The sequence below is a fragment of the Rhinoderma darwinii genome, chromosome 3 (assembly GCF_050947455.1).
Source record: "Rhinoderma darwinii isolate aRhiDar2 chromosome 3, aRhiDar2.hap1, whole genome shotgun sequence".
NCBI lineage: Eukaryota > Metazoa > Chordata > Amphibia > Anura > Rhinodermatidae > Rhinoderma > Rhinoderma darwinii.
The window spans coordinates 298,152,927-298,165,434 of record NC_134689.1 but is presented as its reverse complement, the minus strand read 5'-3'; the positions used below and the strand labels follow the sequence as shown (position 1 = coordinate 298,165,434).

Genomic DNA, 12,508 nt, shown 5'->3' with positions numbered 1-12,508 from the left:
CCGCAGATGACAGCCCCAGGGGCCGCATGCGGGCCACGTGCTTGAGACCCCTGCTTTACATCATTCCATCCAACGTTTGGCATTGAGCTTGGTGATGTAAGGCTTTTATGCAGCTGCTTGGCCATGGAAACCCATGCCATGAAGCTCCCGGTGCACCGTTTTTGTGCTGTTGTTAATGCCAGAGGAGGTTTTGAAATCTGCATTTATTGAGTCAGCAGAACGTTGGTGACTTTTATGCACTATGAGCCTCGGCACTCGGTGACCCTGCCCTGTAACTTTACTTGGTGTGCCACTTTGTGGCTGAGGCATTGTGGTTCCTAAACGTTTCCACTTTGAAAGTAATACCACTCACAGTTGATCATGAGATATCTAGGAGGGAAGAAATTCCACAAACTGACTTGTTGCAATGGTGGCATCGTATAACATTACCACACTCAAATTCATTGAGCTCTTTAGAACTACCCATTCTTTCACAAATGTTTGTAAAGGCAGACTGCATGGCTAGATGCTGGATTCTATATACCTGTGGCAATAGGACTGAATGAAACGAACGAATTGAATGATTTAGGCCCCATGCGCACGGGGGGGGGGGGGGGGGGGAAAGTAGGCCATCTCCATAACTCCCGCCACGGTTCTACTTCACAGACACCTATCCGTAGCGATACGGAAAGGTGTCCGTGCCCAACAGAACCAAATGGGTCCGTAATTCGGACCATATTACAGTCCCCAATTACGGAGATTTTTTACGGTCGTGTTCATGGTTCCTAAGAGGTGTGTCCCAATGCTTTTGTCTATATAGTGTATATGTGAAAGGATTTTCCAACGTGTTGGAACTGCTCAAATTCCCTCTACAAGAGATCCAGATGAAAAATTGTGGCGAGAATTTGTAAATGGAACTAAATTAACACAAGAGCTACTTCTTGAACTGGGTGACTATTTTTTGGATCAGGCCTAATTAATTAAATAAAATAGAGAGTTCCAATATATGCTGGAAATTCCTTTAAGTTAATAACACAATTACTAATCGGAGGTTTCTGGTTAGATCAGTGATTCACTCAGAACTATTGTGGGATTCAATGGAAGCTCATGCATTTGGCTATTAGACTTTAAATTTACCTATGGAAAATACATTGAAGGGAATTAAAAGAAATGGCCTAAATGTTGGTTTAAAAATGCAGGGTTCACACATGCCATATGGAATTGTCCCTCTTTAAAAGGGCTTCTGTTTGTATGTTTGATAGCACAACAGGCGATAGTTAATAAGGATCCATAGTTATTTTCATTACATTATGATGATAGAGGAAAGAAGACTGCTAGCGGACAATGGGAGATAATACATTTAGTGCTCCTGGCAGCAAAATAGGTTGCGTCAAATGACTAGATTTCATCTCATGCACCACGTTACGTAAAAAAATATACAAAAATACCTATTGATTGTGGAATCGGCTTGTTGTAATGGAAATCGAGATAAGCCACAGAAATGATTTTGTAAGAGATAGGACTGTTTACTTCATAAAAGGATGTTGAAGATGTTGAGGGGATTTTAAGTAGGAATTATCATGAAGCTTACATAAATTTTAGATAGTCCTTGGATCCAAGAGGGAAGGTAGGGGAGTGTGAAATGTGGAGCTTTTGTATTTTCATTGTAGTATGTTTTATGATTTGGTCAAAAAGTAAAAACTGTAAGACTACTGTTTTGTGCAGAAATCGCCTTTGCTTGTAATTTCTTTAGAGTAGAGGTCATAGATGCTCTCGTGCTTTTACAGTTGTTCTACTGCCTGCATTAATACAATAGTTGCAACGTCTGATAATTTTCCACACGCCATGCACATAATGTGGTGATTTTATGTCCTTTATAATAATACATGTTTCACTGTTGTAGGCTAGGTCATCTTATTTGTTACTTGACATATGAAGACCTGCAACGATTTCAGCCCTTTCACTACCCACTAGGAACATTGGAGAAGAATCTGCTGGAATGTGTTTCACAGAGGACTTTATCCCACCGTGGACGTGTGAGTTGTTATTCTGACATTATATTTTTATGAATTTTGCATTTAATTTATATATATATATATATATATATATATATATATATATATATACACTACCGATCAAAAGTTTAGGGTCACTTAGAAATTTCCTTATTTTTGAAAGAAAAGCACAGTTTTTTTTTTATGAAGATAACATTAAATTAATCAGAAATACACTCTATACATTGCTAATGTGGTAAATGAAGATCATACTTAGATCTTTTTACACATTATGGGTGATATGCCCTCATAATAACTATTATACACAACGATTGCTAAAATCACATGGAAATGTACTGGAGATATTTTATTGTAAATTTGTGCTGGAATCAGAGAATTATACAATACTGTGTTTATTGTATTTTTTATTGCTTAATTATGTACCTTGACAAACTATGTATTTAAACGTGCACTGTTCACTGAAATGTACTGCTTGAGAAAGGCCCCGTGGAGTAGGGCTGAAAAGTCGCATTAAAGTGATCCTATTTTTTCACAATTTCTGGAGTGCTGTCTCGTATTTTGGAGCGTATTGGTTGTTTGGGACACCGGTCGAGTGTCCGAATGGGAATTTTTTGCACCCTACACAGGAGGAACGGTGCTGCTTTTTCTTTTTTTTTATATATATATATATATATATATATATATATATATATATACTACCGATCAAAAGTCGGGTCACTTAGAAATTTCCTTATTTTTGAAAGAAAAGCACAGTTTTTTTTAAGGAAGATAACATTAAATTAATCAGAAATACACTCTATACATTGCTAATGTGGTAAATGACTATTCTAGCTGCAAACGTCTGGTTTTTAATGCAATATCTACATAGGTGTATAGAGGCCCATTTCCAGCAACCATCACTCCAGTGTTCTAATGGTACATTGTGTTTGCTAACTGTGTTAGAAGGCTAATGGATGATTAGAAAACACTTGAAAACCCTTGTGCAATTATGTTACCACCGCTGTAAACAGTTTTGCTGTTTAGAGGAGCTATAAAACTGACCTTCCTTTGAGCTAGTTGAGAATCTGGAGCATTACATTTGTGGGTTCGATTAAACTCTCCAAATGGCTAGAAAAAGAGAGCTTTCATGTGAAACTCGACAGTCTATTCTTGTTCTTAGAAATGAAGGCTATTCCATGCGAGAAATTGCCAAGAAACTGAAGATTTCCTAGAACGGTGTGTACTATTCCCTTCGGAGGACAGCGCAAACAGGCTCTAACCAGAGTAGAAAGAGAAGTGGGAGGCCCCGCTGCACAACTGAGCAACAAGACAAGTACATTAGAGTCTCTAGTTTGAGAAATAGACGCCTCACAGGTCCTCAACTGGCAGCTTCGCTAAATAGTACCCGCAAAACGCAAGTGTCAACGTCTACAGTGAAGAGGCGACTCCGGGATGCTGGCCTTCAGGGCAGAGTGGCAAAGAAAAAGCCATATCTGAGACTGGCTAATAAAAGGAAAAGATTAATATGGGCAAAAGCACACAGACATTGGACAGAGGAAGATTGGAAAAAAGTGTTATGGACAGACGAATCGAAGTTTGAGGTGTTTGGATCACACAGAAGAACATTTGTGAGATGCAGAACAACTGAAAAGATGCTGGAAGAGTGCCTGACGCCATCTGTCAAGCATGGTGGAGGTAATGTGATGGTCTGGGGTTGCTTTGGTGCTGGTAAAGTGGGAGATTTGTACAAGGAAAAAGGGATTTTGAATAAGAAAGGCTATCACTCCATTTTGCAACGCCATGCCATACCCTGTGGACAGCACTTGATTGGAGCCAATTTCATCCTACAACAGGACAATGACCCAAATCACACCTCCAAATTATGCAAGAACTATTTAGGGAAGAAGAAGGCAGCTGGTATTCTATCTGTAATGGAGTGGCCAGCGCAGTCACCAGATCTCAACCCCATAGAGCGGTTGTGGGAGCAGCTTGACTGTATGGTACGCAAGAAGTGCCCATCAAGCCAATCCAACTTGTGGGGAGGGGCTTCTAGAAGCATGGGATGAAATTTCTCCCGATTACCTCAGCAAATTAACAGCTAGAATGCCAAAGATCTGCAATGCTGTAATTGCTGCAAATGGAGCATTCTTTGACGAAAGAAAAGTTTGAAGGAGAAAATTATTATTTCAAATAAAAATGATTATTTCTAACCTTGTCAATGGCTTGACTATATTTTCTAGTCATTTTGCAACTCATTTGATAAATATAAGTGTGAGTTTTCATGGAAAACACAAAATTGTCTGTACACTACAGCTTGAAAAAGGCTCTATTGAAGAGCTGAAACGTTGCTGTATTGGACTGATGGAATAAAGCACCTTTTCTAATTTTGCTACAACTTTTTGAGTGCTGCCTGTTTTTTGAAAAAAATAAATAAATAAATATATATATATATATATATATATATATATATATATATATATATATATATATATATATATAATATCCAAACATGGCGACAGCACTCTGCGAACACTAATGCAACTAAACATTCGCCTTGTCGTGGAAGATTTCTCACCCAATTTTATCAAAATGTGCGCTAGGAACTTCCCGATTGTAAGTAGATTCAGCAGCAATGCATATTTATTTATTTATAGTGTTTAGGTGGCATTAGTGTTCACAGAGTGCTGTCGCCATGTTTGGATATTGTATTGTTTTGCAGTGTTAGGCTTCCTTGCACCTGTGTACACGTTTTGTTTCATTTTGTTAGAATGTGCTGATCACATTTTGTTGTCTTTTATGCATTGTGTGTGTGTGTGTGTGTGTGTGTTTGTTTGTATGTGTGTATATATACATATATATATATATATATATATATATATATATATATATATATATATATATATATATATATATATATGTGTGTATATATACATATATAACGAAAATTTACTCACCAAAATTCTTATTTCCTGGAGTCCATAGGCAGCAGAGCACACATGGGTTTCAGTCCCCTAGGTACAATCAAGCAGAGACAGGTTAATTATCAATAAGCATTTAAGCAATTAAACAATTAAGGACTTCCCCTATAAGTATGTACCGGAAACCGGGCAATAGTCATAAGTCCTGCCAGGGGGGAAGCTTGTGCTGCCTACAGACTCCAGGAAAGAAAAATTTCGGTGAGTAAATTTTCGTTTTCCTGATCGTCCTTGGCAGCACAAAACATATTGGACTTGCCAAGCAATAGCTATATGGGCAGGATAGCAGACGCCATTTCAAGCACTCTTTTGCCAAATAGAGAACCCCCTGATGCCAGTGAGTCAAGCCTGTAGTGCTTGACAAAGGTTGATGCGGATGCCCACGTAGCCGCTCTGCAGAGTTGATCCAGGGGGATATGCCCGACTTCTGCTCATGAGGTAGCTGTAGAGCATGTGGAATGTGCCCTGATCTGTAGAGGAGATTGAAGGTCACTGAGATTATAGCATTTTTCAATAGTTGATCTAATCCACCTTGCTAGGGTGGCTTTACTTGCTTTTTGTCCCTTATTAGGACCGGCATGTTGAAGGAACAGATTTTCTGATTTCCTAAAAGCCTTTGTCCTTTGAATATAGGTGAGAACTGCTCTTCTCACATCCAGTGTATGCCAATTTTCCTGATCTTCACCTTGGGGATGAGGGAAGAGAACTGGCAATAATATCTCTTGATTTATATTCCTAAAGGAAGGAACTTTAGGCAAGAACCCAGGCATGGCACATAGTAGAAGGAAATCTCCCAGGTCCCTCAAATATGGTTCTTGGAAGGAAAGGGCCTGCAGCTCGCTTATGCGCCTGGCCGACGTGATTGCCACCAAGAAGAAGGCCTTGAAGGAGAGAAATCTGATGGATGACTCTTGCATGGGTTCAAACGGTGGCTTTGTTAGAGCGACACCACTATTGAAAGGTCCCAGGAAGGAGAGGGTACCTGAGAGACTGGACTAAGGTTTCTTAAAGCCTTGAAGAAGGTCTTCACCTCTGGTTGGAGAAACGATTTTGCAATTGGGCATTAATTGCCGTGAACTGCACCTTAAGGGTATTTAGCTTCAAACCTTTATTGAAGCCCTCCTGAAGAAATTGTAGGATAGTATTCAGAGAGACTAGGTTTGCCGAATTTTTAGAGCACCAGGAGGTAAATAGGGTCAAAACTCTGTGGTATACTTTGACCGTTGAAGATCGTCTAGCTGACTGCAATGTATTAATAACTTCTGATGAAAGTCCCATTTCTGTCAGGTTCTCCCGGTCAGTCTCCAGGCTGTGAGATGTAGACTGCGAGGGATCGGGTGATACACCCCTTTCTGGAACAGGAGGTCCGGTGATACTGGTAGTTTCAGGAACCTGCCCTTTGACATTGAGGCACACCTCGTTCCTCCCTGTGTGTTTACATAGAACACAGTTGCGAGGTTGTCTGACTGGATCAGGATTTGGGTATTTCTCAGATGGGATTGAAAGGACATTAGCGACAATTTCACTGCTCTGAGTTCCTTCATGTTGGAGGATAGTGGCACTTCCCTCTGACTCCATCTGTTCTGAACCCATAGGTGATCTACATGGGCACCCCAGCCACAGGAGGAGGCATCCGTTGTGAGGACTTTCTGTGGTGGGGGAACCAGAGACTTGTCGGACCGGAGAGTGTCCGGGATTAACCACCAGCTGAGGTCTTGAAGGGTCAAGTTGGAGACTTTGAAGAGGGCGTCCAGATTTCTGACATTTTTGTCCCAGGCTCTGAGGATGTTGAGCTGTAATGATCTCATGTTGGCTTTGGCCCAGGGGACCGCATCTATGGATGAGGTCATTAGACCTAGGATTTTCATAGCACCTCGAACCAATATATGCGGATGGCAAATAAGGCGTTCTATTGAACCCCGGATTGCAGCAATCCTCCCTGGAGACAATTTGACTGTCATCGACTGGGAATTCACCATGAATCCTAAAAATTTCAGATTCTGTGATGGTGAGAGCTGTGACTTTCTGAAGTTCACCAGGAACCCGTGAAAGTGAAGAAACTCCAATGTGGTTTGGAGACGTTGTTGTAGAAGGGACTCTGATGATGCTTTTATTAGCCAGTCGTCCAAGTAAGAGACCACACATATCCCTTTCAGCCTCAGTGCTGCTGTTAGGACCACCACGATTTTCGTGAACACCGACGAAGTCCCGAAGGGTAGGCAGGTAAATTGGAAGTGCTGTACTCCGCCTTGCGTCTGGACCGCCAATCGGAGGAACCTTTTGTGCGCGTCCAGAATCTGGACATGCAAGTATGCGTTCGTGAGGTCGATTGTTGCCAGCACATCGTTCCTTTCCATGAGGTTCATCACTGACAGGATAGTCTCCATCTTGAAGGTTTTCCTCACCAGATACTGATTGAGGAAAGTCAGGTCTATTACCAGCCTCCAACTGCCATCTGATTTGGGCACAGGGAACACTCTGGAGTAAACTCCTTGCCCTTTTTCTGAGACTGGGACATCTTCCAAGGCTGCTTTCTGGAGAAAGACCTGCAGAAGCTGATGGACTATCGGGTTGTGATACCTGTTGAGGAAAAAGTGGTCTGGGGGGAGAGTTCTGAACTCCAAAGAGTATCCTCTCCTGATGGTTGCCATCACCCAATCGTCGGATGATGTCACGACTACTGAGAGGAGAATCTATGAAGCCTTGCTGCTACTTGTAGGATTGGCTGGTCGTCATAAACTGCTTGGATTTTGAGCGGGGTTTTTCTCGTGAAATGAGGAAGGGTTTTCCCGCTTCGTTTTAAACGTGCGCTGACGGTCTGGAAACCTTCTTTTGAACTTCGGGGATTTTCTTCTATGATCCCGAAGGTAACGCCTGGTATCCTTTCTTTTAGGTTCAGGAAACCTAGCCCCTTTGCCTTCCCTATGGAAATCAAAATATCCGTTAATTGGGGACCAAACAGAGATTCTGGCTGAAAATGGAGGCTACAAAAATTATTTTTGGAGAGATTATCCCCAGACCATAACTTAAGCCAATGAGCCCTTCTGTCCGCATTCGATAAGGACAAGGCCCTGGATGCATACTTGATATAATCCAGCTGGGAGTCACAGAGGAACTCCTAAGCTGACTTCATTACTGGGAGGGACTACAGAATTTCTGCCCTTGGGACTCCATCTTCTAGATCCCTTGACAGGTGGCTTAGCCAGACCCGGAGTGCTCTAGCCACCGGTACTGATGACAAGGAGGCTTTGCACGAGCCCACTGCTGAAGTATACACCTTCTTCAGAAGAGAATCCGCCTTGCGATCCATGGGGTCTTTCAGCAGGGCTGATTCATCGGGTGAAAAAACTGCTTACTTTGCCAATTTAACCACTGGCAAGTCGAGTTTTGGAATATTCTCCCAATCTTTGGAGCCAGTTTTATCCAATCTGTAGAGGTTTTTGAACCGAGAGCCCAGTTCTGATTTACTCTCAGGCTTATCCAATCCCGTTTCATCCATTCCGTTAGGACAGGATGGCTGGGAAATTTTTTCCCCTTGGTAATGGGAAAATAAAACAGTCTGTCCTTTTTAGGCTTATACTTAACCTCCTTCCCCGTCTCCAATGTATCCTTCACCGCTCTGAGGAGATTATGGAGCTTATCCTTACTCAGGATGTAACATTCCTCGGCATCGTCAGAGTCTGGGGAGTCAGAGACCACATCTGAATCTGAACCTCCTGCAGTGACGGAATCCTCCTGGTATTGAGGAGGTGGAGAGGGAGAGCGCCTGGCCCTCTTAGCATGGTGTGATGATTTTACATCCTCAAAAACTACAGACAGCTGTTGTTTAAATCATTGCATGGAGGGGAGGCAACTGGGGTGGAGCATGAGATACACAGATCTGACACAATGTCATAAGGCAGAGGCTGGAGGCATTCCCTACAAAGCCTGTGCCTGGATTTGTGGGTCCTTTTCCTACCTTCTCTTCTGGCAGATATCTAGAGAAAAGGCAGAAAGAAACACATGGTAGGAAAATGTGCATAGCCATCAGCAGCAAGACACATCAGGACCCATCAATGTAAACAGCCTTACTAACCTTAGCAAGCAGAGGGCTGTCAAGAGGCAGAGCGCGCCAGGTTTCAAACAGGACGCCAGCATTATGAGCCTGCTGCGTCCGCGAGTCACATCTTGGGGTGGGGCCAACCCGGGGGTGGGGCCAACCCGGGGGCAGGGCCAACGATGACATCACTTCCGCCCCATACATGCCTCTGTAACGCCGAGCAGCACTTCCGGTTGACCGGGAGAGCGCGGGCAGTCGATCCGGAATCCACTTCGGACCTAGACGAACGGGGAAGGCTCCAACAGGGGGTCCTCCTCCCCTGCTACTATTACCAGGATCAGGTAAGGTGCCCCGTCGCCGTGTACCAAGCCGTTGACCGCGATCTTGGTACACATTCGCGGCTGAGGGACAGCCCGGAATAATCTTTTCCTCTGTTAGAAGGATAGGGTACTGCCTCTGTACTGACCTAAGAGAGAAAGAAAAAGTACGCTGGGGCCCAGTTTCCGGTACATACTGATAGGGAAAGTCCTTAATTGTTTAATTGCTTAAATGCTTATTGCTAATTAACCTGTCTCTGCTTGATTATACCTAGGGGACTAAAACCCATATGTGTTGTGCTGCCAAGGAAATATACAGTGAAGGAAATAAGTATTTGATCCCTTGCTGATTTTGTAAGTTTGCCCACTGTCAAAGACATGAACAGTTTAGAATTTTTAGGCTAGGTTAATTTTACCAGTGAGAGATAGATTATATTTAAAAAAAAAACAGAAAATCACATAGTCAAAATTATACATATTTATTTGCATTGTGCACAGAGAAATAAGTATTTGATCACCTACCATCCATTAAGAGTTCAGCCTCCTCCAGACCAGTTATACGCTCCAAATCAACTTGGTGCCTGCATTAAAGACAGCTGTCTTAAATGGTCACCTGTATAAAAGACTCCTGTCCACAGACTCAATTAATCAGTCTGACTCTAACCTCTACAACATGGGCAAGATCAAACATCTTTCTAAGGATGTCAGGGACAAGATCATAGACCTGCACAAGGCTGGAATGGGCTACAAAACCATAAGTAAGACGCTGGGTGAGAGGGAGACAACTGTTGGTGCAATAGTAAGAAAATGGAAGACATACAAAATGACTGTCAATCAACATCGATCTGGGGCTCCATGCAAAATCTCACCTCGTCGGGTATCCTTGATCCTGAGGAAGGTGAGAGCTCAGCCGAAAACTACATGGGGGGAACTTGTTAATGATCTCAAGGCAGCTGGGACCACAGTCACCAAGAAAACCATTGGTAACACATTATGCCGTAATGGATTAAAATCCTGCAGTGCCCGCAAGGTCCCCCTGCTCAAGAAGGCACATGTACAGGCCCGTCTGAAGTTTGCAAATGAACATCTGGATGATTCTGAGAGTGATTGCGAGAAAGTGCTGTGGTCAGATGAGACTAAAAATGAGCTCTTTTGCATTAACTCAACTCGCCATGTTTGGAGGAAGAGAAATGCTGCCTATGACCCAAAGAACACCGTCCCCACTGTCAAGCATGGAGGTGGAAACATTATGTTTTGGGGGTGTTTCTCTGCTAAGGGCACAGGACTACTTCACCGCATTAATGGGAGAATGGATGGAGCCATGTACCGTCAAATCCTGAGTGACAACCTCCTTCCCTCCACCAGGACATTAAAAATGGCTCGTGGCTGGGTCTTCCAGCATGACAATGACCCGAAACATACAGCCAAGGCAACAAAGGAGTGGCTCAAAAAGAAGCACATTAAGGTCATGGAGTGGCCTAGCCAGTCTCCAGACCTTAATCCCATCGAAAACTTATGGAGGGAGCTGAAGATCCGAGTTGCCAAGAGACAGCCTCGAAATCTTAATGATTTACAGATGATCTGCAAACAGGAGTGGGCCAAAATTCCATCTAACATGTGTGCAAACCTCATCATCAACTACAAAAAACGTCTGACTGCTGTGCTTGCCAACAAGGGTTTTGCCACCAAGTATTAAGTCTCGTTTGCCAAAGGGATCAAATACTTATTTCTCTGTGCACAATGCAAATAAATAAATATAATTTTGACAATGTGATTTTCGTTTTTTTTTTTTTTTTTTTTATATAATCTATCTCTCACTGGTAAAATTAACCTAGCCTAAAAATTCTAGACTGTTCATGTCTTTGACAGTGGGCAAACTTACTAAATCAGCAAGGGATCAAATACTTATTTCCTTCACTGTATATATATATATATATATATATATATATATATATATATACATGCAATTAGCATAAATATTTTTCTTTAAGACTGTCTTTTTAAGTTCCCCAAATTTAGGACAATGCTACTTGGCAAAAGGCCAAATCTCTTAATTTGGGTGGGCTTTCTTGACAAGGGAGGAGGGCTAGGTTTCCCTTAATTCTGTGTGTGGGAAGGGATTTGAAAGTAGAAGTGAATGACACAAAATGTCACTTAGTGTTTTTTTGGTGTGTCATGATGCAGAGGAATTTAAAGGGGAGATCATCCCTTCAAGTATTTATGAAAGCTAGTGGAATAAAATGTAAAATGCTGAAAATGTAGTCTAAAACGGGTAATTACGTGTTATTATTTTCTAGTGAAGATATGCTCTAGTCAAAGTTTTATATATTTTTCAAACAAAAAAAATTGTCTTAAGTGCGTGAATGATCCAGATAGCTATACAGTTGTGCTGTATGTGTTGCTTATGATACTAGTCCTTTATATTATCTGACACATTTGATTTCAGCTGGCTTACTCCTTAGTGGGTCTACTGAAAAGAGCTAATGTACAGCCACTGGACTTTATTGAGTTGACCGGATGGAGAAGTCTGCTTCCTGAAATGGGAGTCACATTCTTCCAATCACTTCCAGGGAATTATGTTACCTCTCTACTTCCTCAACTACAAGCATCTGATCTTTCAGCTGCCCAGGTAAGTGATCTGCATGGCACTAAAGGAAGGTGGGGGATTGTAATCCTGGGGTTAGGAATTATCAATAAATGTGTCTTATGTAGGGAGAAATAAGAAAACTGAAGACGTATGTTTATATTCCTCTGTATTACAACGTTGATTACTGTTCTCCTAAAACAATGGGGCAGATTTACTAAGACTGACATTTTATGTGCCACTCTTAGTCTAAGGCCTCATTTACACGAGCGTAATATACGCGCGTGCGACGCGCGTGCTTTTCACGCGTGTCGTACGCACCTATATTACTCTATGGGGCAGTGCAGACAATGCGTGAATTTTGCGCAGCGCGAGTGCGTTGCGTAAAACTCACGACATGTTCTATAATCGTGCGTTTTTCGCGCATCACGCACCCATTGAAGTCAATGGGTGCGTGAAAAACACGCATGACACACGGAAGCTCCTGCGTTGCATGCGCGAATTTCACGCATCACTTGTTATGTCCATGAAAAAGAGTTTATAAAGCTGGACAAAGCAAACAAAAACCAGGAAGTGCTTGCGTTTTCACTGCGAGTGGGCAAGCCTGTTGACAGACACAT

General features: G+C 42.3%; 1 protein-coding gene across 1 annotated transcript in view; it reads left to right on the top strand.

The window, feature by feature from the left end:
* STRC (stereocilin) overlaps positions 1-12,508 on the top strand; it is a 91,122-nt gene that overhangs the window by 46,603 nt on the left and 32,011 nt on the right. Inside the window, exons 10-11 of the mRNA XM_075855254.1 lie at positions 1,883-2,015; positions 11,751-11,933. Of these exons, the coding sequence (XP_075711369.1) occupies positions 1,883-2,015; positions 11,751-11,933 (316 nt within the window). The remainder of the gene's footprint in view (positions 1-1,882; positions 2,016-11,750; positions 11,934-12,508) is intronic.